Source organism: Telopea speciosissima, chromosome 7, assembly GCF_018873765.1.
Source record: "Telopea speciosissima isolate NSW1024214 ecotype Mountain lineage chromosome 7, Tspe_v1, whole genome shotgun sequence".
NCBI classification, from domain to species: domain Eukaryota; kingdom Viridiplantae; phylum Streptophyta; class Magnoliopsida; order Proteales; family Proteaceae; genus Telopea; species Telopea speciosissima.
In genome coordinates, this window is record NC_057922.1 from 6666668 (window position 1) to 6693329 (window position 26662).

Below are 26662 nucleotides of genomic sequence, written 5' to 3' on the forward strand. Positions count from 1 at the left end.
TTGATAATTGATATTTACTTCTTCATTGAGGTGGAGTATGAGTTTAAGTTGATCTCAGTTTGATGCCAAACACTCCCAAATAGGCCACCTTCATTTAATCAAATTTCTTTTGAGAAGCATTTATTACAAAAAGTATATGTAAAGAGTAGAAACAGGTTTTGTATTGTCACTGCTGTGCCATTGGTCAGGCCGAGAATAAGTGTATATACCTGGTGGTTAAGAAATGGTATGATTTTGTTGATTGTTTGCTTGGGCATTAACTTAAATGGGATATATCCACTTAAAGATCTTGATTGTCCAAACATTAGTCCTTACAAATTTCACAATACCTGACCCAAAAGGTTGAAAGCAAATACATTCTCTCTGCATGAGTGACAGAATTTACAATCAATTATTAAAATACATCTTGTCTGTTATGTCAATTCTGAACTACAAGTAATGATGCATTTTCCCACACATTAGGATGTAGAAGTGGTATTGTATTTCTAATGCAATAACCAGTCCTAAGCTAGAAACTAGAAGCTGATTTGCAACAGATGATCTCCAGAAAACAGTACAAGCAAGAACTAACAGAGAACTAACCAGACAGAATAGAACTAGAACAACTAGAACCATAAATTCCAGAATAGAAGTCTTATGGGAGAAAATTAATAATTAATGAAGGACTAATCTGATGGACTTGATACCCTGGTTGAGTGGACCATTTAGGGAGGTCTACTTAATAGGAAAAATTGATGATTTATTCAGAGAACAAATCGGGGCTCAACTGAAGAATCCTTGTGTAATTGGATTCTAATCCAGCAACTAGAAAACTCAGAATTTGGGTACCATAATTGAATTTATCAACTGAATTTCAGAGAACAAATAACATAAGGATCAGATATCGAATTCTATGATAATCAAATTAACAATGAATCAAATAAATCCAATGCCCCTTCCCCTCTTCCTATCTGCATCTCTTTTGTTTCAGGCAGTTCCCTTACCTTGTCCGCCCTCCCTTTTTTGCTCCTTGAAGGTATCCGATAATGCCCAGAGACCTAGAGATCTACAATCTATCCCATTATCAAGTACTTGTGCCCATGCCCCTTTGCTTTGTAGAGTCCACTACACTCCATATTGCACTTCCCATTTGCCTCCTGAGAGGTGCCTGCCTTTCCTGATAGAGCTTCTGCCGCATAGACATCTCCAAGACAATCGAAGAGGACAAAAGCCCAGCCAGCATCAGAAGTCGACTCAAAACTCCAATCAGAAAGCAGTATGGAAGTTTTTCATATGGTTATCATCTTGGTGCCATGAGCATGTGCATTTTAAACAGGTTGAGACACTGGTATTCACAGATATAGGGATTTGGGTGTGGGTAACATTTTGGCTATGAATGATTTCAATATGAGTGGATCCAATATTGCTGTCCGGAACTGTAGTGTTCTGGGTATCAGGGATAGATGGGTGAAGGTTCAGGTCTCTAGTCCATTTATAGATGTTGCCCACTGTTTGACTTGGTGGCCATTACCATATGTAATAGGCAACTATGGTATCTAAGATTATGTTTCTGTCTATCATGATTCCTGATTGTGGAGTGTGAGTGTGTGACATGATTTGGTTAAAATACTCGGATCTAACACCAAGTTTGGTGGCTGCCCAAATTCTTTTGCATTTAGGCATATGAATCATGCATATCAGAGCAACTCATCATTTCTACACACAGCAGGTTTTTGTTGAGGGAATAAAGTAGTCCTAGGTAGGAGTAATCCCACTAGGAATTAGGGTAATAGGATCTCTTAACAAGGCTGGCCGATTGGGACAGCTTAGGCTAATTAGGGCAGAATTAGGATTATGGTTAGGGTTTCGACTTAGGGTTTTATTTGGTAATGATGTGGAGAATTTTATGAGTCTAATGGTATAAGTTGGATAAAATTTGGTTGAGGTTGGAATTCTAGGGTTTTGGGTAGGATGCCTTATGAAAATGGACTGTTTGTAAGATCTAGGGTTTAGGGGCAGATTTTAGGAAAGAGGTTTTTAAGGTATTAATGGGCAGGACTAGGGGGTTATTTTGGTATAAAGAAGTTAGGGTTTGGATGAGTTACAAAATTCTGCAATTTAGGGCAGAATTGGATTTAGGGTTTTAATGGATCTATGGATTAATGGAAGGGATGATAATAGGAGTAGATGGAGCTTCGGTTAGAGGATTAGAAGAAGAATGTTAAATGCTGAATTAATAACCTACTTACTTGAAAGATTAAATCTTCAATGGTAGCAGCTTTGAAGAACTAGAAGAAGGACCTCCCGATCTATAAGATGCAAGGAGTCGATTGGAGTCCACCAATCCCTTCACCTTGATATTACCCACAAGGTAGCCTTGATATTACTCATAAGGTTCACTCAACAGAGCAGAGTAGCAGCTATGGCAGCAAAGAAAAACTTTTTCATTAATCAAATTCGTATGTAATGCTAGCCTCCCTTACAAACTTATAGACTCAAAAATAGACTTAGACACTAAAAATGAATGGCCTAGCCTTATCCCTAACCTATTAGGTAACTTAAACCAACTAGGAAACTAAAATACTAAAAGAAATAGACTCAAAACATGGCTGGACTTATAGAGTCCTAATCCAGCCCAACTTACATTACATGACCACTTAAGTTGTCACATGATCATTTAACTAAGTCACATGATCACTTAAATTGAACCAATTGGATGCAACCAATTTGAATCGGTTCAATTAAAAAATATAAAAATAAACTAAGTATTGGGCTAATCCTGTATGCAACCTATATACCCATATTTTAGGCCCATAAAAGTGGCCTATGACATTAGAAACCCATGGGATTAAAGGCCCAACATGTAGGTAACTCAACCCTAGACTTATTCCCAATGAAACAAGCCCTATTTGATGATGAATCTGCATCAGGGAAGCTGCTTTTCTGATTTAGCCTTAGTAGGCAAATGTTCAGAGCACAGTGTCACAGATGGTGGGATCACTGCTCTGGCATATTAAGGCTCAGGTGTAGTAGAAAGCTGCCTTTGCAGATAGCCTTCCATTTCTATTCAAGGACCAGGAAATATCATCTTCAAATGGACTCCTCATCACAAATTGCATTGCTCCACAATTTCTTATTTCTGTCTTTTCTTTTAAGTTCTTTGTGGTTGAACCCAAGATATTGTTCACTTTGTAGACTTTGTTGAAATAGTTCCCATATCTGTTGAGGAGTGAGTGAGTGCAGGAAAACACAGTTCACATAGACAATGGTCATCCTTTACCTAGGATGTGCCTCTCCTAAAAATTTTTCCTTGGTAAGATGCACATATGAAGTAGCAATAATCATCAAACTTATTTTCCTCTGCAAATCAAATTCATGCGTCAATTCATGCTGCGTTGATACATTAAGTTGAGAATAACTAACATAATAATGAAAAGGGAAAAAGAATGCTACCTGGTGATGTGGCCAGCATGGCTCTTGTGCCTAGACACAGTTCCACCCTGCCCCGTTGAAATTACTGTCCTGCCAATTGACAAGAACTAAACCTATTATTAATTTCATTTTGGTTTGTTGTTGCTTTTTTGTCAGAGTCAATAAAATCATTTTATTTGATTTAAATGAACCAATTTATTCGGTTTAATTGGTTTATTAATTTTTTTTGTTCGATTCATAATCGATTTTGATTTTTAATAGTTAGATTATTCGGTTTAATTGATTTACCCTGGTTCAATCAGTTTTACCCTTTATTCAATTTGACGATTTATCAGTTTTAAACGGTTTAAAAACTACGATATATTGTTTAATACATAAAAGTATAAAACTGAAAATTGAATTAGATAGTAATCAATTAACCGGTTTTCAATTAAAATGGTTCAATTGGATTTTCCATAAACAGTTTAGATTTGAAATTAACATCGTTAGTTAATTTAGAATTGAAACCATCTATTTAAAACCGAACCAACTCAAATCAAATCAATTTGGTTAGATTTTGATTTCAAAATTTAGAATATTTTCTCAGTTGAAATCATCCGAATAAGGAATCAAATAAATTCTATTTCTTTTTTAGTATTTTAATCAACTTGGATTATAAATTTATTTTTTTAATATTTTTAAAAAGTTTGGTAGATTATAGCCTTACAAACAAGTTTTTTTTTTTTTTTTTTTTTGTGACAAAGATGTAAAAAATTTGCTCAAATACCTAAAATAAGGCCAAAATTGAATACAAATCGGGTAAAATACCGAACATGAGACAGATTAATTGAACCAAACCGATTTGATTCTGATTTGAAAAACACTCATATTTGATTTTGGTTTTCACATGCAATAACATGCTATATATATATTTTGAACCAAACCAAAATCGAACCAATTGACATCCTTACTTAGCTCCAATCACAATTATTAATGAAAAGTCATTGCAAATGACCTGTACTATCCTAGTATACTAGTATTTGCACATTCAATAATCGGTCGATTCAGATTGGAATCGGCAATAACCGATCCAGATTCTAATCGCTTCGATTTGTCCCTGACAGAATCGGATTTGGATCGGCCGATTCAGATTTGATGTCTTCTCTTTTTTTCCACTTTTCTTAGTGGAAAAAAGAGACCGCACAAGCTCATGGTGGTGGCTCCTGAAAGATCGAGGCCTCTCCGTAATTTCAACATGCCTTGCTTGAGATGGGGGGAATCAACGGCGTCTCACTGAGCAGTTTTCAGATGCATGAAAGTGAATTCCAATGGGGAAATTCCTCACCCCGTCAATCACAGATCATCCCCTTCCGAAGCTGAATTCGAAGGTTTCATCACCGGCGATGGGAATCGGACTTCACGAATCTTCTAAGTTGTCACAGAAGTGGTGGATTTTATGGAAAAAAGAGCTGTACAGTGGTGGAATTTGGAAATGTTATCAACCACAAAGTCATGGCAGACTTCTAACAGCTTCGAAAAACTTCAAGAAACTGCTTTTGCCACCGACTGGAGCTTACGGAGAGAAATCAGAGGTTGAAGGTGATGTAGACGACGTTGTGATTCCTGAGGAAGGTGAAGAAGATGAGTCGGCGACGGGATTGTTCTAGGGTCTTCCAGCTTTTTTCAAATATTTTGGGCCGATTCGGAATCAGCCCTAAAACAAGCTGGAATCGTCTCTATCGGACCGATTGATACCGATTCCTATCTGGATCGGAATCGTATCTGGCCGATTCAATCCCCGATACAGGTTTTTAAAGCCCTTGCTTGGTTGTACTCTAAAAAAACAAAACCCTACTGATATTATTTTTTTTGTCTATTTCACACCGACGCGCGCAAACCTGCAACTGCAATCCAAGTTCGAACCTCCAGGAGTGAACCTCTCCTCCTACCTCTACTCTATCCTCTCTCTCGCTCTCTCTCATTTGTAGTCTTTATTATCATTTATTCGTCTGAGATGGAGTAGATATTAAGGTACCATTTCTGTTCCAATCATTTTTATTTCTTATGAACATTTTAGGTTGTCGTAGTGAAAGCTTGTTAATGTATTGATTAGTATCCAAAGTCTAAACCTGATGACACTATGGAGATTTGTTCATCTTTCTTTCTGAAATTCTTCTGTAGTTAATTATATACTTTTTCTCGTTAACCATTCATTTCAGTAGGTTGAAGATATTACGAGATTCTCAGTATTCGTTATTCAATTTTAATGGGTTACGAACTGTTGACTGTTCAAACAGGATTCATTGCCTTAGGTTAGGAAGAGACAGCACACAATATTTTCTGTAAGTTTGTCGGAACAAGTTTTCCTCTGGTTAGCCCAATTTTGGCACCTTGGATTTTGATCATCTTGTACAAACACAGGAGTTGAAGGGACAAGCACCAGGGAATATCTGATGATAAAATTTATCAGAAAGAAGGATTAATAGATTCTATAGGCTGAATTGGATGGTTTTATCTATCTGCTTTATGCATTTTCGTATTCATTCATTTTCCACTTAATCTTACGATGAAACGAATAATTCTTTGAAGAGTCTTCAGCTCACTAGTTAGGAATTAAGATCATATCAGGACATGCGTTTTTGGGCTCATAATGTTTTTTGTGAGTATGAGAACATATTTATCTATGGCCTGCCTTTTCTTATTTTCGTACGTAATTCTATAATCATTGCAAAGGCCGGGCCATGCCATAATCACAGCATTTGTGTCTGTGTGCTTATTGACCCCCCTGGATTCATAGGTCCCTTTCTTTCATAGGAGTATACGTCAACCAAGAAACAGAAAGTAGTCCTATTTCCCTTTATTTTTTATCTTCTTGTTGTAATGGTGCAAAAGGGTAAGGAAGACCAGTCCAACTTATCAAGGAACAGTCATATTGTTTCCAGATTGTATTAAGCTTGTGACACTTTGTAGGTGGCTTCCTCTTCTGACTAACAAATTCTATATGTTGGGTTGATATTTGGTTCTTTGTAGACATTATTATTTCTATAATTACTGATGAATTGGTTGCTGCCTCAGGAACCTCCTTACATCAAAGGCCATATAAGAGCTGATGGAGATAAAAGATTCCATCCTTGATATTCTGTTGCAAGATCCCCCGCAGGAAGATTTCTCTGCTTCTGATTTAAATTGGACCAAGTATGGAACTGATGAACACCATGATGAGGTAGCCCTCATTCCTTATGACCGAGTCGATGAATTCATACTGGGAGAATGTTCTAATGTGGAGTGCCCAACACGTTTTCACATTGAGAGAGGAAGAAAGCGGGAAAAAGGCAGTGTAAAGAATTATAAGAGTGATGAGTATTTGGAGTACAGGGTGTAAGTCTTTAACTTTACTTGTTAGCCTTCAATTTTGTATTGCCTTATTGTATTCTTAGGGCTTCTGGGAATTGAAGATAAGGAGTTACCTGTTAATGCTATAACATATAGTTGGCATGCCTATCCATTAACCTGTGCATGCCATCATTTGCAGAATGAATAAAAATATGTATGCTTTTAAGATATCGTCCATCATTCTATAAGGCCAAGCCATTGAATGAGCAGGAGTGTTAGAAATATCCTGTTTTTGTTATTGCCATGTATCCAAATAAGCATCCAGAAGGTGGAATACCAATTAAATCAACTGGATTGATTCATCGGTTGGTCTCGTGTAGTATGATATCAAGGCATTGATTTTGTCATGATTCACTTGCCCATCCTTTATGGGAGAAATACTTCTCGTTTCAAGACAATTGATAATTTTTTTGGGGTTTTTCTTGCATAGGTATTGGTGTTCGTTTGGTCCTGAGAATTATGGAGAGGGTGGTAGTATATTGCCTAGTAGGAGGTATCGACTCAATACCAGAAACCGAGCTGCAAGGCCACAGTCCATGCGGGGCTGTCAGTGCCGTTTCGCAGTTAAGCGTTTGTATGCTCGCCCATCAGTTGCACTCATTATATACTATGAGAGGCGTCATGTAAATAAATCAGGTTTTGTATGTCATGGACCACTTGATAGAGATGCCATTGGTCCTGGTGCCAAGAAAGTACCCTATATTTCTAATGAGATCCAGCAGCAGACAATGTCCATGATTTATCTTGGAATACCAGAGGAAAATGTCTTACAGAAACATATTGAAGGTGTTCAACGCTACTGTGGTGCAAATGCAAAAGTTAGTAGCCTTGCATCTCAGTACGTCCACAAACTCGGGATGATCATCAAGAGATCAACACATGAATTGGATCTGGATGATCAGGCTAGTGTACGAATGTGGGTTGAGCGCAATAAGAAGTACGTATTCTTTTATCAGGATTGCTCTGATATAGATCCTTTCATTCTAGGGATTCAAACAGATTGGCAGTTACAACAAATGATCCGTTTTGGCCATCACAGTCTCATGGCTGCTGATTCAACATTTGGCATAAAGAAACTCAAGGTTGGTGGTACCTTGATTTATAAAAGCTTGCATGAATCTACTGGATAGGAATTTTATGGTGTTTTATGTTTGAATGGCAGTACCCACTGTCTACAGTTCTTGTATTCGACTCAAGGTTACATGCCCTCCCAGTTGCATGGATCATTACCCGTTCTGTTGCGAAGGAGGATGTGTCGAAATGGATGAAAGCTCTTCGGGAACGAGCTCGTGCTGTTGATTCTGCTTGGAAGATCAATGGGTTTTTAGTAGATGATGCAGCTGCAGAGATTGATCCAATCAGGTAAGATTCTCTTGATCTAAATATCCAGTTGTAACTTGTTTTTATGCATCTATAATAATATGATGCTATAATGGGTGGTGTTTCAGGGATATTTTTTGCTGTCCTGTTCTTTTTTGCCTTTGGCGTGTTCGTAGATCATGGCTCAGGAACATTGTCAGGAGGTGCAATAACATTGAAGTTCAACGTGAAATTTTCAAACGTCTTGGAAAAATAGTGTATGGCATCTGGAATGGTGCAGATTATGTGGGTGCTATGGAAGAATTCATCCAAGATTTTATTGACCAAACTGACTTCATGCAGTATTTTAAGGCCTGTTGGGTGCCTAAGATTGGTTAGATTACCTAACTGCTCACTCTCTGTCGTAGATTGTTACTTCAACCGCCTCACTGACATGTTAATATTTTTTTTTCTCTTTCTTGCCCTCCCCTACTTCTCTTCCCCTTCCAGAAATGTGGCTTACAACCATGAAAACTCTTCCGCTTGCAAGCCAGGAAGCATCTGGTGCCATTGAAGCTTATCATGTGAAGCTGAAACTCAAACTTTATGATGATTCACATATTGGTGCACTCCAAAGAGTCGATTGGCTGGTGCACAAACTGATAACGGAGTTGCATCCGATCTACTGGCTTGACCGCTATGCAGATGAAAGTGATTCCTTCCAGAATGTTAAAGAGGAGTACATTGCTTCCACATCATGGCATCGAGCACTGCAAATTCAAGACACAGCCGTTATCTTGGATGATAAGGACCGCCTCTTCGCCAAGGTTGTGAGTCAAAAGGACAGTAGTCAAACACATCTGGTCTGGAATCCTGGGTCCGAGTTTGCTTTTTGTGATTGTGAATGGTCAATGCAGGGAAACTTTTGCAAGCATGTCATCAAGGTCAATATGGTGTGTGAAAATCATCAGGGTTATCAACCTTCCATGGCATCTCAGTCATTCAAAGAAATCTTAATCAATCTGTGGAAAAAACCCAGTGATGATTCAATTTCCCTTGATCTGTCAATGGCCTGGATCAGCCAAATGCTTGATCAAATTCAAAAACTAGTTGAATTAAACAATTCAAATGACATTGGTAGTCTGGTAAATAATCTACCACTGAAGTGGGTGGCCAAGAAGGGCCGAACATCTATTGGTAGGCCTTCATCTGTAGTGGGTTTTCTCCCCAATTCAAAGAATGGTTCCAAGAAAGCTCTTGTCCTCAAAAAGACCAGAAAGCGAAAAAGATTGTCCCGGTTTAAGTGACTTCTTGGTTGGATGGACTAGAGACTCTTGTTGCCGTTATACATCTGCTTAGTGCTTGGTTCTACTATAACTTTTATATGACGTGCTCTTTTGTAGTTTTGTTTCAATTATCTCTAATTGGTTGTTCTGGTGTAGAGTAAGTTGCGCAACAAGGGGGAGGCAATCTCAGATTAACAGCATACCGTTGCAACCCATCATCATCTCTTCCCCTCTGTTTCATCATCAAATCTGTAAGCAAAACAAAAAACAGTGCATAAAGACATACCCTTAAGCACTATATCTCTGGTACTGGGTATATCTCTTCACTTGCCTGCTTGGTCGAGGTGGAGTGAGTTCTTTCATCCCTTGATGGTTTACAAAGCAATGGCAGCCATGAACTGTGGTATTTGGTCATGCAACTTTATGGTCTTGGCTGCATTGATGGCTTCAGTCACAAACTGTCACATCTTTGGCTTTATTGGATTCTAATTGTTGTTGATTGGGCTCAATAAACTTTATGATTTGAAGAAAGTAAGATCAAATGGAATGGACAGAAGCATAATTTTTTGCCTGGTATTTGCTCTTTTTGCTATTCCCACCTTCCATTTGTATGCAAGTGTCAGGAACACCGATAAGTGCATTGAGAAGGGCAAAACTACAAGGTGCGTCACTAAATTTGTAATTGCTTGTTTTGTCATCATGGTGATTACCCTGGTGCCATTTTTCTTTTCCTTGTGTTAAGGAAAAATGGTATGAGGTCCTCTTCTTCCCATGTAGAGTTCTTTTGTATTGAAAACCAATCTGTTTCAATGGTCCCAGCCATTTTGGTGGAAGGTATTTTCAACAAGATGACAACCTAATGATGATGCATCCGGCATTTAATATTCACAGTCAATGAGGTTGGAGGATAGAGGAAGATAGAGTAGCAAAGGTTTTAGTCGTATCTGTATTAAAATTTTATGATAAGAACCTTTATTCCAAGTTTTTCTATAACCACGTTTTTTTTATTTGTCCATTTGTTTTATGTATTCCATTATAATACTCAAAATATTATTATGGAGTCTAATGAAGACAGAAGGGGCTGGTCTGCTGATAATTAATCCACTATTTCTGATAGCCTTGTAGGTTCCTAAAGCTGATCACTATGCCAGTTTGCCTGGCTAACATTAACGGTTCATGACTTGCCATGTGGCTGTACTTGGGTGGGTTAATTTGGTACAACACCCATCTTGCTGGTAAAATTTGAGCCCAGAATGAGCTAGGAGAGTTCAAAATTAAGTCGTTTCAAAAACAGTTACCTATTTAGATGATGTTTGGGGACAGTTAGATGGGGTGAGAGGTGAGAACTTTTCGTGGAGTTACCAGAGTAATTTATGAGTCATTTTGACTCAGTTTCATCTTCAAGCTTGGTCCCTAAACAGATTCAGCATGTTTGGCTTCTTTGAAGATGGTTCTGTATCAAGTTGAAGGTAGATGGTAGCTCCATTGGGAAACCAAGGTCAGCAGGGTTAGGGATTGTGTGTTTAGGATCATGAGATGACTGTTTTTGTTGGCTTTTCTGGTCCTATTGGCTGGACTGATTCACAGTGGGGCTTTAAGGCAGTTATGGAGGTTACTCAGGCTGACTGCATACTGTTACCGGCGGAGACTCTAAGATGGTTATTATCTGGTTTCAAGTCCAGACTTTTGGGGATCTATTTGGTTTTAAGCCCAGACTTTTGGGCCATGGAGGTATTTGTACCTGATTATGAAAGCAATATTCTTATGTTTTACAGGCTGTTGTTCCTTGCTTGGAGATGGAAGTTATATGATTTTCTAAAGATTTGATTTCAACTTTAACCACTTCCTCTTCACCATTAGGAGCTGAAATTTTTCTAATTAAAGTGTATGGTCCTCTTATCACATCGCATGGACTCACACATGGCAAGTCATGAACTGTTAATCTTCTCTTTCACTTTGTTACAGTGGACATACAAGATTTTTTCCCCTATTGTCCAACTCTTCATGTATGTAGTAGCACTTCCTGCCTAAAGATTGCATGTAGCCAAGTGATTGATTCGTTAATTTACCTATAGAAGGTTTAGTTATTCTATGGAAAAACTGGCTAGTTCTATTTATTTGCTTTGGTTTTCTCATAAGTTATGGACTACTAATAGCTTTGTCAAAAGCATAAACATTGATTATGCTGAGACAGGTGAGAGTGGCTTGAGTGTCCCACCTATCTGCTCTGTGCAATGTATAATTCTTGGGAGATTTTCTCCAAGACTAATGGGTATCAAAAGGGTTATCAGCAGTTGAATATTCATCTTGAGGAGACTCTTGTGATTTTCTTAAATACTTTATCTGCCCTTGTCAAGTTATTATTCTCTCTTATGGTAGTGATGTACCACTGGCATCATATACAATTATGCATTTTCCAGTGAGAGCCATGGGATTGCTTCGATCATGTTTGCTTCTCTTGTTTCATAGTTTTTGTATACCATTATACTATATGATGTAGCATAGTAAACATGGAGTAAAAAGAGTAGTATATGATTATACAAATATTGTCTATTTCAACCCATTTGTGGCGGATTGACAGAGTTTTGGTAGCCTGTAAGAATCAGGGTTATGAAAATTGGAATCGGGAATCAAATCAGTCCAGGATTGGTCTTAGAAACCCTAGAATCGGCTCTTAAGATCTGAAAACCCAGCAATCAGGTGAGAAAAACCCTAGATATGACTGGATCGGAACGTCCAGAATCACAAGTCGATTCTGATTTTTGAATCAGTGGCAAGAGTTGAACACTGCGGTTTGGGTGATTAAAATTTGCCGAGGAACATCAATGGATTTGTTGGATCAAAGAGAGGAAAGTTCTCATAAACAATGGACATATCGTAGCTGGAATTCTCTCTCTCCAAAGCCAGAGATAAAGGGTCTCTGATACTTTCCAAAGTGGGTTTAGTATGTACAAACATTCAATATGGGGAGATGAATGTGTGAAAACCACCTTGTAGCAAAAAAGTTAATGATAACAAATTGAAGTGAGTAGAGAAAATCAGTGATTGTGGTGCATCTAAAAACAATTAAGGTTCCCTTTGGTTGCAAGGGAAATAAAAGGGTGGGGGTTGGGGGTGGAAGTAAAATCAAATCAATATTAAAATATAAATTTTTTAATTAACCTTAATGATGGTGTAACTAACTCAAGAACGTATCAGATTTGATTATTAGATTTTGATTTATTTTGCAATCAAATTTCTTGGATTTAAAAAGTAAAATAAATTCCATTTTAAAAAGCATATTTACCAAATATGATGAGTTTTGGTTATGTTACACAATCATGGTTACAAAACTTTTTTCACATTCCTTCACTTTCTGTTACTTGAAACCAAATGAAGCCTAAGCTTATTAAACTTGTTTTTCACAGGCAATCATGGTTACAAAACTTTCCTTTTTTCACATCCCTTCGCTTTCGTTACTTGCAACCAAATGAAACCTAAGTCTATCAATGTTTTTCCACAACTTTTTTTTTGTGATTGTGTAACTAACACAAAATTCCAGATCTGATTAATAAATTTTATTTTACTTTACAATCAAATCCCTTGTGTTTGACAAGGAAAATAAAAAACTTATATTGAAGAGTACAATTATTGCCAAAAAAAAAAAAAAAAATTGTTCATTGTTAAGCTAAAATTTTACTCCCCTTCCTTCCTTATACATGCAACGAGACAGAGCATATAAGATGGTTAGGAAATTTTTTCCTTCTTTTCTTGGGGGGTGAGAGAGAGTGGGTTAGGAAAGTAGCAGTTTGGATTATAAGATCAGGTTGTTAGTGGGTTATGAATTTATGAGAAATAATAATAATTAGAATAAAATAAAAAGAGACTTAATGCCTTATGTAATAATGGCAGACATGTATATGGTCCATTCCCTTTGATTTCTTAAGACAAATAAATACCCTTTAAAAGATAAAATATTAAGTCTCTTTGTGGGAACAATTACTGCTCAAATTTTAGCATATTATGGGGAGGAGAAAATATCCCCTAACAGCCACGAATTACAACCAAACCCAACTAATAGCTAGAAATACAGAAACACACATGAAAGAAAAGCAGAGAGAGAGAGACTGTTGTCTTGGCTCCATCTATTGCTTAATAGCTTAATAGAGAGAGAGAGAGAGATTTGACATTAACTGTTGCCTTGGCTCCACCTATTGCTTAATGACTGTTGACCCTCCTGCAGCTCTTTCTAATCTCCCCTCTTGATCTTGTCAATGGAGATATACTTCCCATCTTAACCATGGATTTCGCAAATTGCTTGAAGAAAAGCTCATTGTTCTGAGCGTATTCGTTCACCAACTCCATTGATTTTTTACTCTTTGTAAAGAGCACTTCATCAGAATTTAACAGACCCTTGTTAACTAAGAGGTTTTTGAAGTAGAAATTATCAAACATTGTTGGGCTGACAGAGTCCAAGAAGAAGAGGTTCTGATCACCACCAGATCTTGGGCACCTGGTTCTTAACTGTGTAGCATATGATTGATCAACTGAGTAATCAGGCTGACCATTGCCTGACTGGTTGTAGAGCCTCTGCCTGAAGCTGGTGCATCTTGAATTTCCTATAGTGTGGCTCCCTGCACAGCAACCTTATAGACTTAGGACCCTCATAGGCTGGTCTAATATGTTCTAGGTCCGGTTGGACCAGTGGTTCAACCTATGTTCCACTACTTTATCTCATGCTCAAGTATTTGAAAACAGTGACAGGACATCAATAGGCAACATGTTGATGACTACTGAAGACTTGCAGGTTCAAAAGATTCAGTAAATTTACCGGAGAGTGCGACGAGATCAACAATGTTGAGCCCCTGGAGCTTGAATTTAGTAAGGATAATCTGGAATGTGCTGTTTGGTGCAGGAATGTCATTATTAGAACCACTTAAGCTTGCACTTCTAGAATCTCTTCTTCCCAGTGGTACTTCCCAGCTAGGACCACCAGTCTATACATGCAAAAAACATACAATCTGGTCAGCGTGTAAAATTTGTTTTGAGAAGAAAGTGATATATGGGTTCTTACCAGGACAGTAGAATCTCTAGCAGCAATAGCTATGATATCAGCACAGGACACAGTTCCTGGGCATTCCTTTTCCAGTGCTGATTTTATCTCATCAATGAGTTTAAACCCTCTAATTGAGTTCTTGTTTGGGTTAGATCTCTTCTCACTGATAATGGTGGCACTGCTGTCTAACAGAATGGATCCATCACAGCCCTATAATTCAGAAATCATCTATTAGGCTTAGTAGGAGAAGAAAAGAACTATATGTTTATAAGAAACAGTAAAAGGTGGTGAGGTGATAGCAATGAAGTTATGTTATTAGTCTTCTAGTGACACATTTAGTATGGATTATGAAGAAAGAAAGAACCTTAACAAAACAGTCATGAAAATGGAGCCTGAGCAATGAAGCAGCCATCCGAGTCTCTTTTGCAACAGCCTTTGCGACAACTGACTTTACAATCTCTTGGGCTTTTGGGCATGAATGGTCATAGAACTGTGGATACAGGTAACCACCATTGTTCTTGTGGGAGAAGCATAGTGGAGCAAAGGCAAAAAGTGAAAGAAACATGATAAAGCTCATAGACAGAGACATTGTTTTGCTTTGTTTTCCCCTGAAGAAGCAAAACCTTAACAAGTGAGAGGAGACTATCTCAATTCTCCTGGCTGTTTGTTATGAAAGTTGAGTACCATGGGTTCTGGGTATATATAGAAAAGATTGAACAAGAGTAGTCTAGAGAAAGACAAAAAAACAGAGAAAAGGAGGGAAAAGGATAATGTGGAGTTGGTAGCTTTGCAGCATTACCAAAATTAATTGGATTCCTTGTACTAAAAACTTGCCTATATAAATTACAAAGAACATCTGGACCTTTGCTTGTGAGGATCAATCTGATCAAATTGCAAACTTTTTTGATCTTATGAAAGCAATTTAGTACAGGAGTTGGCTCATGGGCCCTCAAATGTACCACAAAAAGCAAGATGTTTCAACAGGTAAAGAGGAAGTATTGATTGAATCACCATTTCTGTTACTGAGTTCTTCCTTATCTTTTACTTAAAACTGAAATCCCCAGACTCAAAAGAGCTGGTTACTACAAAATCTCTCAAATGGGTGCGGTAAATTTCTCAAAAGGAAAAAGGTAAATGATTTGATTAATGGTTGTTGAATCACGTGGTGGCACAAATGCATGAAACTAATAGAAAAGCTAAATGAGCAAAGGTGGTGGAGTGTAAAAGCTGGAGTAGATCGAACATACCAACTACCTCCTCTATTGACAAATAGGATTCTCTCTCTCAACTTCTCATTTTGTTTTAGTTGATTGGAACTTTTCGGAAAATACTTAGCTTGGGAACAAAGTTACAGTAGTTGTTAATAATGATATATGAATAAAGAAGATGAGAAATTATCCAAAAAGAGATCATAATAGAGAAGAGAAGAAAGGAGAAATACTAGTTTTAATAGTATTCCACTGTTCCTTGACTAACATGGTTTAGTTGTAGTGACAAAGACAAACAATTTCAATCACCCTCTCCCATCTCCCCACTCCCCTCTCTACCACTCTACTCAAACAAAGTCTTTTCTCAACCAAAATAGGTTTGGTGCGCAAAGAGTGAATCATAGGTGCGATGATTTGCTTCATGGGCGAGGTCTCTGGTTGAAATCCAGAAATGCCCAGCTGTGTCGAGAAAAGAATAGAAGAAGCATTTGACTCCTTCATGCATGCTTCACTTGGCTATGAGGGATATAGTTTACTTGGTAGAGCATTGCTTTTGCAATTGGGTCGTTGCGATTATGAGTTGGATGTCTAATTGTTTAGGCGGTAATGATAGTATCTTGTACCTGAATCGGTGGCTCATTTTTTCTAATTAATGGACTGAAACTTGTCATTTAAAGACTTGAGATAGAAATGAACTGTCAAGAACGTAGAGGAGTTACGAGTAACTGAAAAGGGTACAAAATCCCTGAAAAACCCTTAGTCCAAGGGATCTTTGAGGCCAAATTCGTCCAATACGCCAATAGAGACCGAATCTGATCATGATATCAGTACCGATACGATACCTAAAACCATGCTTCGATCAATGGACAATTAATTTTCTACCATCTGATGTGAAAATTGAAAAGGTCAAAAACTATTTAATTCAATGCCCATCAGTTGAAAGGAAGAAAAGTTTACTAATGAACCATGTGTGATGTGCCATTTGAAAGGATCAAATTAATTAGGGTAAATTACACGTCATCCCTTGGTTTTTAAATGAAACTCAGATCATTCCCTGATTTAAAAAAAAACTTAAATCATCCCTTCTACAGTAACGATGGTAGTCTGCTGGTAGTTATTAGTGTGAAAAGACTTTTATACCTTTGTATTAAAACATTAGAATTAGATTTATAATACTACCCTTCCTTCATCTTCAATATTGGTCAAGGGTAGTTTAAGGATTTAAATTTATTTAATTGACTGACATCATCACTTAACAGCATAATACTAATGGTAGAGACTAATTTATTATATTGGAGTTTAAATCAGGGGGTGATTTGAGTTTTTTTAAAAACCAGGTGGTGATCCGAGTTTCATTTGAAAACCAGGGGTGTCATATAATTTACCCAATTAATTATTTCTCTTTACCATATGCCAGGATGAAATTAATGATTCTCTAACCAATTGAAACTTGAAAGCGTGTTTAATTCCTTAACAACTATCATAACTAAAAAACTAACTTTATTTGTACCGGCATATCGGGGGCATTGCGTGAACATTGAATAGTACACGGGCAATTCGGTTCGATTATGGTTTCAATCGACGGTTCATGATATGAACTAGAACCGAATTTTAACCTCATGTTTAGAATCGATTTAGAGCCAAAATATATTCGATTTAGTTTGATTTCGATTTCGGTTTACCATTCCGGTTTCAAATTGACACCCTTACTATGAGCTGCCATGTACTAGTAACAGATAAAGATGTCCAAATGCATCTTATAAGTGAAGATAACTAAATCACATATCTCATCAGCTTAAGGGGAAAACCGTCCTCCCAAAGAGCAAAAAAGGTGAAATCAAAGTAACACTAAAGTGGAAATATTTGTAATCATTATCTCACATGACGATGGGTAATTATTTTCAAAATTTAATTTTGTTATTAAATGTCACTTCATTTTGCAATCCAATTCATTTGATTTGAAAAGTAAAATAAATTTTACATTTGAAAAATCTATTTACCAATCGGGAGAATGTTCTCTGTGCCATAGTGCAGACTGCGCCCAGGAACATGAGCATGTCACTCAGGGGAACAGGGTGATCATTGCGCCCAACCCCATGTGCTTGGATACACCCTACGCTACGGCACAGAGAACAGCGCCCCTTACCAATTATAGAAAGAGTTTTTGATAAATTAGGAAGTTATGATTACAATACTTTCTTTTTATCTTTTAAACAGCAATTGGGATGGACACTTCAACAGCAATTGTTTTATGAAGGGCAGATCAAAAGTGAGAAACATAATGAATAGGACGCTTGTTTTGTATTTGTAGCTCGTTTCCCTTTGACTTCGACTAAAAACGCGGCAATCGGATCAATGTAAGACAAGGACTTCCTCCAGAAACTCTGTTAAACAAATCTTTATAAAGGTTTATTCTTAGAATTCCACACAAGTAATCAAGTTTGTCTAACCATTGACATTATTATATTATTTTGTTGAGGTGACTTTGACCTGTTCTATTAGTCCTTATAAGTTATAACATTACCAGTTTTAAAATTTCTATGAACCTTTTCACCAAAACAACTATTGAAAGAGATAGCTTAATAAGATTTGTTAGGAAGCCCAAACCAAGCTGACTTTGACCTGTTCTATTAGTCTTTATAAGTTATAACACTAACATTTTAAAATTTCTATGAACCTTTTCACCAAATCAACTTTGGAAAGAGAGAGCTTAATAAGATTTGCTAGGAAGCCCAAACCAAATCTAGGTATTTTACTCTCAAGCTTCAAAGTTATAATATTAGGGATAAACAACAGTTTAAAGTTGATGCAGTCTTAGACTTGTAACTAATATTTATCACTTTCATCTCTTTTATAAGGTCTGTTTATCAGCAATAAATTTATCCGATGACGACAAAAATCCATATTAATCTCCTCAATTAACCTTAATTTTGACACAGTTTAAATAAGATATGTGTTTGTGGGTGTGGAGTAGTTGAATTAAGGTACCAAGAATTCCAAGAAAGCAGTAAGATACAAAGAAGCCAATATCTCTATATGCTTAGAATAATGTAGTCAGTCAATACAAGAGAAAGTTATTAATACCACCAACTCCCAACACCCCCACCCTTTCCCAAACATTAAAAATAAAAAAAAGTACAAGAAAACTCACAAAATTCACAAATGGAGATGTGAGGATGCAGGTTTAGTAATTGAGCCCTTGGTTTAGGTCAGGAAAGATCAAAGCTGGCACCAGGGTATATAATATCTGATCAAAAGGCTAAATAATACTCTTAGTCCAAAGGCTGCAAATTACTGTATGAAAAGCCTACAATGTGGGCACTATGGCTGAGATATGCCACAAGATCTGACATGTCACTAATCTAGAGGGGCTGTTTAGTCAAAGGCATTCTTGACAAAAAAATTTGAAGTTTTTCAGGAATGAACTTCAGGGTCATGAAACTGCTTTTGTAAATGAAGTAGAAAAGCATTTGAAGATTTTGGTAATTAAATCCTCAATGAGAAACTATTAACTCATCAAGGGATTATGAACACATTTATACATAACAAAAGAGCTTCTTTACATTAAAAACATAATATTACAACAGTAAACTACTCTTTAAGGATGCTCTGACCTAAGCTCTTGCTCAATAGAATCATTTGTTTCAACATTAAGCACAACAGTTGAAACTCCACCACCACATCGACACCCTTCAACTTCTCTCCTTGCATCAGGGAACTCCTCTTCATTTCTAATACCATAACTGCCCCTCTCTTGCCCAACGCTAACTCTCTCGGTCCTTGTTTGAACTTGAATATATGTTCCATCTGCATTCTCAACTCTTGCGATTTCTTGATCAGATTGTTCTTCATGGGCCTGGGCTTCTACTAGATCATCAGAAGGTTCAGTTGTAGTTTTAGGAGATGGTAACAGGGAAATGCGGCAAAGAGGACAGGTGTTGTGGGTGGCAAGCCAGTGGCCAATGCAATCCATGTGAAAAGTGTGGCCACATGCCGGTATTTCTTGAAGCTTATCCTCAGCTTGGTAATCACCCAGGCATACTGAGCATCTGCAGAGGGAACATTGGGTGTTTTAAGTGAGAATTCGAAGTGACTAAAAGGTCACAATGTGATAAAATTATCTTCGACAACGCAAATTTGTCCTTTAATCAAACAGAGTATCTTGAATAGCCTATATTTTCATTCAAATATGCTAGAGATGCTCCAGAGTTGTCCAATACTCCAATATTTCTTTTCTAGGCACATCATTAATTTCAATAAAGCTACATTATGTAACAATGGTATCATCATTTTCGCAATATGTCTCCCTAACAAGGCAAACTAAGTCAAAAAATCAAATATCTCATATCTCCAAACATACTAGAACGATTAGCAAGATAGAGCTTTAAAATAAGACTAAAGACCAAGTCTGATAGTTGCATGTGGTTGCCTCTTATTCAAGGACTTTTGAATGGGAGAGGAAAAAGAAGGGATGTAGCTCATATGGAAGGGGATTTCATGAGCGCAAAGTTCTTTTGTCAAAGGTCGGCCCAACATGGGTTAATTTCTTGTTAGATTAAGTTAAGTTCAGCCTTTATTTTCCTGACAAGAAAGTAAAGCAGTTATTTTCTACTTTCAAGATTGTTGATATTAAGAGTTGGATATGGCTAGATGCATACCATAGGTCTATAGAACAGGCTGCCGTACCATATATCAGCAGAAACTCATGTTAAGTTTGATCCTTTCTTGTACAGTTATTGTGCAATTTTGATTTTACTTTTATGAAAGATATTCATATACTTATGATTGGGGCTATTCTTCATACAATTAGTTAGCTGAGAAAATTGCAAAATAAAAAATCTTGCATCTAAGAGAAAAGCTACTTATCCTCTCAGTCTGCCTTACATAGTTCTCTAGTTCTAGAATTAGTACACTAGCTAGTTGAATTCTAGAATCGAATTCAAATGCTAGAAATTGAGCTTACACCCATTTGCACCTATTTTTTACGCTTTACAAAAGATGTCACACTCTAGAAAGGCTCTCCTTGTGAAGGAGGAGAAATAAAGTAACGGAGAAAGAGAAACCTGATATAAGATCTATTTAGCCTGAATAAATTGAGTGCAAGAGATATTAAAGAGCATGATCTCCTATGACCTATGTTACACAGGTTTGCATTTGATTATGAGTACATTTTGAGGAGTTGATCCATCTGACCCAGAAAACTTACAAAACTTATCCATCCATACAGCTCAACTGTTCAATGATAATCATTCTACAATGCCGCACAGCCAAGACTGACTTATGGCTTGGCTGTTGCTGGGTACCGAGAAATCTGCCCAAAAATGGTTACTCCTACAAATATCCAACAAACTACTGGGTGCCAGTCAGACCCAACTTAGGATCCCAAATTTACTTTTAATCACAAAAGGATTCCTTGTTGGTTAAAATTTAACTCATAATTGATATAGATAGTCCACTTCCCAAATTAAAACCTGTTCTAACCCAGTACTCCTAACAACTGGACTCTAAAATGCTGTTGGTCTTCCCTCTTTTTACAGTTTCCATGGAAGCTTCTGGAGATATTATAATTGTCCCTAGTGATTAACAGCTACTTCTGCTATCTGATTGATCAGCATTGGGAAGGATGAAATGTCATTAGAGGTTGTGCAACATCATCGAATATGCTCACTGTCTTGCTGACCTCTACAAACATCTTATTCAACCGAGTTATTGGGGCAAAAAGGAGAAGACAGGTCACCTAAAAAAAAGAAGCGCTTGGGGCCTTAAGTTTGATGGTTATACTACGTTCCAAATGTAATTCTTGGCACTGATGTAGGTTGTTTTATCTTATTCCACCCCTTGCACTTTCCTCTTTTAATTATTCTACATTGATAAAAAATAATGGAAATTAGGAAAACATAGAAAGCCATATGCTGGATGTAGCAAGTAATATGACTGAACTAGAAGCAATATCAGAATGACTATCATTACTTAGGGAGCTCAGTGAAACTGACCAGGTCAAGTTATCATCATTTCCCCCAAAAATCGGCTACAATCCAGTCGGATCTGCCAATCCAGATCAGGATCAGGATCAGCTGAGTCCAATCTGGTCCTGGATCCTAAATTCTAAATGCTTGTACAAGAAATACTAAAACTCCCCCTAGCTCCTTTCTCTTCCAAGACCAACACTCACAGTTAAAAGGTCATGAGTTCAACTCTCCTTGGGGCTTATCAATCAACCAAAAAAAAAACCATCCTTCCACATATTAAACTTGAACAGTTGAAACAATATGGATCCATGTGACCATAGGGGGAGAACTTAATCATGACTTCTCACTTAGAGTGGCGAGTATCCATGACTTTCAAGGAGAAAAAGACAACTTCATGGAAATTTAACTACATCATCGGATAAACCAGGAGGAGGGGGTGGGGAGGAAGGGTTAAAAAGCCAAGTTAGGCCCTGAGCCGATGCCATTGTGTAATTTCTGAATCAGTAACCAATCAGTGCATTTGATCATGTTCAGTCAGAAACCTCTACTGGTTTACAACAATTCCACCAAGCACTTAAAGTTAAAGGTCACCAAGTTTTCCAAATATGCAGTTCAAGTTTTTGTAGGCCAAGTCAAAAAGTTCAAAGATGTTGAAGTACCTAGCAGGTCTAGCTTGTTTGCCAGTGTCTCTGACAGTTTGGCCCATCTTGGGCTTTTCTTCATTTCTCTCCATCTTTTGGATTCCTATCTACTTCTGTTAAATTTCATTGTTATCCGATGAAATTCTTTGACTAAGATGTTAATACTCAAACAACTCAATTGAGATTTGGACTTCCCAAATTCTTGGCACCATCTTCAAGATATGGCCAGCAGTCATTAACTAAATTCAATACTATTAGGAAAATGTTTTTTTTAGGGTGGGGGGTTGGTAATAAAATGATATTTCTAACTAAAAAACTGCTAACACATCTTACACAAATGAAAAAAAACAGAATCATGAAATGTTCAATAAAGCAAGCAGTAATTAAGCAGATGAACTCAAAGAAATCCCACTCACTGTGTGTCCTTAACAGAAAAGCTCTCCTTGAATACAATTATAGGTAGCATCTCTCTAAGCTCCTTCTTCAAACCAAATTGCGATGGCTGTAACACAACACCAAAGTTACAAAAGGAAGCTAAATCTGCGAGTAACAGGAAATTAATATGTGAGAACTAATAATAATCTTACTATGGAGATGGGTTCTGTGTTCCTGTTGGGTGTCCTCATCCGCCGAGATGACCAATCTGCACTTCTTCGTCGAAGATAGAACAAGTAAAATAAGAACAAAAGAACGAAAGTGAAGATGATTGGTATCGAAAAGATGAAAGCTTGGTATAGTTTCAGTTCAGCTGAAGCTGAAGAACAACAAGTAGGTGGGTCTGGTGGATACCTATAAGACATCATCAACCACCTTCGAAACCCCAGATCCCATAAATAAAATAACAACAAAAAACAAAGTCAAAATTGAAAGAAAGAACCCTCAAATAAAACAAGACCCAGACCAGGAACGAGAAAAAAAAAATTATGGGTATTGAGTTTTTTTTATATTGTTAGACTCAAAGCAAGAAATACAGAGAAAATTAAAAAAACGAAACAGAGTTGGTCTGCTTCAAAATGAGAACTACCCAACTCACAAAATCTCAAATAACTCCAAAATCTGTATTGGATTTACAAGCCCAAACGTGGAACTTCTAGAATCTCTCAAATTAATTCAAAACCCAAGAAGAAGAAGGATCAAACCAAGAGAGGGTTAATGATGAAGAAGAAACAGAATACAACACCAGAAAAAGGAAGCAAATAATAGGAAAACAAGAGAATATCAGGATCATAAGCGATCCTGAATTAAATAGATGACCCTGATTGAGATAGAAGAAAACGACAAAACGAAATCAGAAGAGCTTGGAAAAAGCCACTTTCCCAGATCAATAATGGACAAAAAGTCAAATATAAAAAACAAAAGTAGAAAAGAAAGTAAGTTTCCCAAGTACTTCCCAATTCGTCTCTTCTGAAACTAGAAACTGTAAGCTCACCGACACTAACACAATTAGTGAAACTGAATCACTTCCATTTCAAGTGCAGGACTTTCAGTGTTCAATCAACTTTCTTTCTAACTTTCTTCGGGGGTAGGTTTGGCATCTTAAACAGTGAAGTAGTGAACCCATTCACCAACAGAATCTTTAACGGAATTATGATCATTTCAAAAAAAATAGCTGTCGAAGGAGATTGGAATCGGAGGGTCGAAGTGTGAAACCTCATTGGAGAAGTAAGAACTAAGAACATGTCTATTGAGTGTTGACTAAAAGGAAGAGATTGAGATCTGTTGGTTAACCAAGAAGATCCTTTCCCCATTAGAGAAACTCATCATATTGTGGACATTAGCATCCGATTCGGTTCATGCTAAGTGTTGCCTGCTAGAACCAACCATAAAAAGGATCAATTATAATAGACTGAGGATATCCAACTTTGAATGGGTCCCCTTGGAAAGATTGTTTATGTTAACAAAAGGGTTCGGTTTTCATGGACCATTGAGGGTGGAACCTTTGGATGGGGGACACAGTTTTCCTTTCTTCAAAAGTTTTTCTACGCCATGTGATTGAACAACGAGAAGGGTATTTTAAACATTCGTATAAAAATGCGATAATTATAACAATCTAAATGATTGATAAAGAGATTCTTAGTTCACCATTGGTGGAGAAAAACTTTTCCCTTTAGGATTGAGCACTTAACTCTGGCGTGTTAGGTTGAACTAGACTTGGTGTGATTCGGATGACAAAATAAAGCTTTGAAAAATAACGGATTTTAAAAGACTGCACGTTGATAGTCCCAAAATATTTACAAATCAGTAAGAGACTCTTTGCATGGACCACAAAGGAAGAGCTTCCTATACAACCTATGAGATTGTGATAGTGGATCAATGGTGATGCAATTCTGACCATTGGATGGATATGGCATGGCTTGGACTGGCTACATGTTGTATTATTGAATCAAATTCAATCATATATCCTATCTCTTCACACGTTTTTGTATTTTTGTTTATTCCACTTATTTTTAAGCACTTCACAAAATTTCTAGGAGAGAATTTTATGTATTTCCATCTACTAGGTGAAGGAAAAGTACACATACCTATCAAAGGTCATAAATGCTCTACACCTATATATGAAGTTGATAATATTTTCATTGTTCTATGATACTCGCAGCATACCATCCAATCCCCTCGGTCAAAGAATTCTCCCTTGACCGTAGGTCCAGAAAACTATCTCCAAATTTTTATTTTGCCATACGAACAATTCCATTTGATATTTTTTTATTAGTAGCTAGTTTGAAACTTGAGAAGTGAGTAGCAAATCAGTCATCTTTTAACCATCTAATATTCAATTTTCGTATACCCTCACAAAGTTCAAGTCACTCACTTTACTTTACTAGAGCATATTCAATTTTTTTTTGGTAATAACTAGCACATTCAAATGGATGGTTATTGGCTTGTTGATGTATTATCATTAGACATGATAATTTTTAATAAGACCAATTTCCAACGATGCCAAAGTTGAAAACCGCACTAATGAGAGAATGGAATTAGATAGATTCATTAAATAGAGGCTCAGATTTTAATGGAGGAAAAATAGAATAAATATAAATCCAATGACTTATTATACGAGATAACGTGAGGAAAAATCTCAACTCCAAGATCGTGGGGATCTTTTTCCATTTTTTAATATAAGGTCTCTCTTAATAAGAAGTTAAGTGGAGCTATCAAATGGCAGGTCTTGAGATCCTTATAGAAAAAAATGCCATCTTTTTTACTAGAAACCAGCCATACCACCTGGTCCTCACAATGTGGCCAAAGCACAACTATGACCATAAGTTTATGATGAAGGGAAAAGACTATAACCATAAGTTAAGTAAATTGGTATCATTGGTCATCAAGGTTGGAATTGTCATATCCACCTTCAATAAAGCTTTCAAGAGTTTATTAAAAGATCGATTTGACATAAACGATATAAAAAAATGGGGCGATGTTCTCTGCCTAGGAACGCACAGGGGTGTAGGTTGCACCCATACACATGAGACGGGATGCGACGGTCATTTCGATCATTCAGGAGGTAGGGTGATCATTTCGCCCACCCACATGTATCTGAGTGCATCCTGCATCCCCAGTGCAAACTACAAAGAACATTTCCCTTAAAAAAAATATATCTGAAAAAGATATGGCCAAAGGTATTGCATGGTTGCACATAAAAATGTCGAATGAGAATAATAGGGGGTCAAAATGACCGTTACCTTCCTTATTTGATGAATGGTTCATTTTCCATATGCGACCGTGCATGAACCCTTCCCCAACTCGGTTGATCCCAAATATTTCACAAGACCCACTATACGTTGGGTGGTGAGAGAGTCCGTGAGCCCTACGAGCCTTAGCCCTAGCGTTTCTAAGCTCAATATTTTGAAAATACCCAAGACAGGTTCATGGCCACAAAGGGCCAAGAAATCATCTTACATATATGAATATGAAAAAGCAGCCCCGGCCCAATAAGGAGCACGAAATAGATAAGCCCACATTGGACGTGTCATGAATTTGGAACCAACAACTGCCTAGCTCAGTTTGTGAGCTGTGGTGCACTTCATGCCCATGCTCACTAGGAGGTCTCAAGTTCAAGTCTCCTAACTGGTACCTTACCCCCCTCCCCAGGTCACCTCCTAACCCGATATGGACCGTTAATTTTGGGTGGATCTGATCTACCGAACAAGGGTAAAAAGATTTTAAAATTTTGGATTTAAAATAAAAATAGGAGAAAAGTGTCATATTTGACCCGAGTTTCAGCAAACCCGATACCGAGATTACCAACCATGATCACAAGTGACAATAATTAAGGGACAATGGATCACTTCTTTTTCGTAATTCTCTCTCTCTTTCTGTTTTCAAGAAAGTGGAGTCATCAAGAAAGTGGAGCCTCCAATATAATAGAGTCTTTCAAAGGTTGAAGGGGATCTTTGTAAAAGGAGAGAAGTGCCTATCACGATGAACAGTGAAAATCCAAAATATG

At 37.2% G+C, this 26662-nt stretch overlaps 3 protein-coding genes across 7 annotated transcripts; 1 reads left to right on the plus strand and 2 right to left on the minus strand.

The window, feature by feature from the left end:
• The first annotated feature begins 5376 nt into the window (after nt 1-5376).
• Nucleotides 5377-24744, plus strand: LOC122667612. 5 transcript variants are annotated; one of them, XM_043863957.1, is made up of 6 exons: nt 5377-5421; nt 6466-6768; nt 7214-7865; nt 7946-8145; nt 8232-8476; nt 8593-9897. In XM_043863957.1, the coding sequence occupies exons 2-6, from the start codon at nt 6500-6502 to the stop codon at nt 9387-9389; spliced, it is 2163 nt and encodes a 720-aa protein (XP_043719892.1). In that variant the 5' UTR covers nt 5377-5421; nt 6466-6499; the 3' UTR covers nt 9390-9897. The 5 variants fall into 5 exon arrangements, 4 of the variants coding, with proteins under 4 accessions (XP_043719892.1, XP_043719893.1, XP_043719891.1 ...); XM_043863958.1 differs by lacking the exon at nt 5377-5421 and adding an exon at nt 6307-6356; XR_006333823.1 differs by lacking the exon at nt 5377-5421 and adding an exon at nt 24735-24744 and having other exon boundaries at nt 6382-6768; nt 8593-9572.
• LOC122667613 (peroxidase 72-like) lies at nt 13537-15088 on the minus strand. Its single transcript, XM_043863961.1, has 4 exons — nt 14768-15088; nt 14422-14613; nt 14179-14344; nt 13537-13981 (listed from the first exon to the last, which is right to left on the minus strand). Exons 1-4 carry the CDS (start codon nt 14990-14992, stop codon nt 13566-13568), a joined length of 999 nt encoding a protein of 332 aa, XP_043719896.1. The 5' UTR covers nt 14993-15088; the 3' UTR covers nt 13537-13565.
• On the minus strand, nt 19136-23378 carry LOC122667614 (RING-H2 finger protein ATL7-like). The gene is made up of 4 exons (XM_043863962.1): nt 23189-23378; nt 22809-23128; nt 22638-22723; nt 19136-19660 (listed from the first exon to the last, which is right to left on the minus strand). The coding sequence occupies exons 2-4, from the start codon at nt 23022-23024 to the stop codon at nt 19210-19212; spliced, it is 753 nt and encodes a 250-aa protein (XP_043719897.1). The 5' UTR covers nt 23025-23128; nt 23189-23378; the 3' UTR covers nt 19136-19209.
• Nucleotides 24745-26662: the final 1918 nt, after the last annotated feature.

Excerpts from the sequence above, each read along its gene's own strand:
- LOC122667613 (XM_043863961.1), bottom strand. The coding sequence starts at position 14,992 with ATGTCTCTGTCTATGAGCTTTATCATGTTTCTTTCACTTTTTGCCTTT. Across the intron at positions 14,614-14,767 it reads TTCATGACTGTTTTGTTAAG|GGCTGTGATGGATCCATTCT; the intron begins GTTCTTTCTTTC and ends TCTGAATTATAG. Across the intron at positions 14,345-14,421 it reads CTAGAGATTCTACTGTCCTG|ACTGGTGGTCCTAGCTGGGA; the intron begins GTAAGAACCCAT and ends TTGCATGTATAG.
- LOC122667612 (XM_043863957.1), top strand. The coding sequence starts at position 6,500 with ATGGAGATAAAAGATTCCATCCTTGATATTCTGTTGCAAGATCCCCCG. Across the intron at positions 6,769-7,213 it reads GAGTATTTGGAGTACAGGGT|GTATTGGTGTTCGTTTGGTC; the intron begins GTAAGTCTTTAA and ends TTTCTTGCATAG. Across the intron at positions 8,146-8,231 it reads GCAGAGATTGATCCAATCAG|GGATATTTTTTGCTGTCCTG; the intron begins GTAAGATTCTCT and ends GTGGTGTTTCAG.
- LOC122667614 (XM_043863962.1), bottom strand. The coding sequence starts at position 23,024 with ATGATGTCTTATAGGTATCCACCAGACCCACCTACTTGTTGTTCTTCA. Across the intron at positions 22,724-22,808 it reads ACACAGAACCCATCTCCATA|CCATCGCAATTTGGTTTGAA; the intron begins GTAAGATTATTA and ends GTTGTGTTACAG. Across the intron at positions 19,661-22,637 it reads TTTTCTGTTAAGGACACACA|ATGCTCAGTATGCCTGGGTG; the intron begins GTGAGTGGGATT and ends TTCCCTCTGCAG.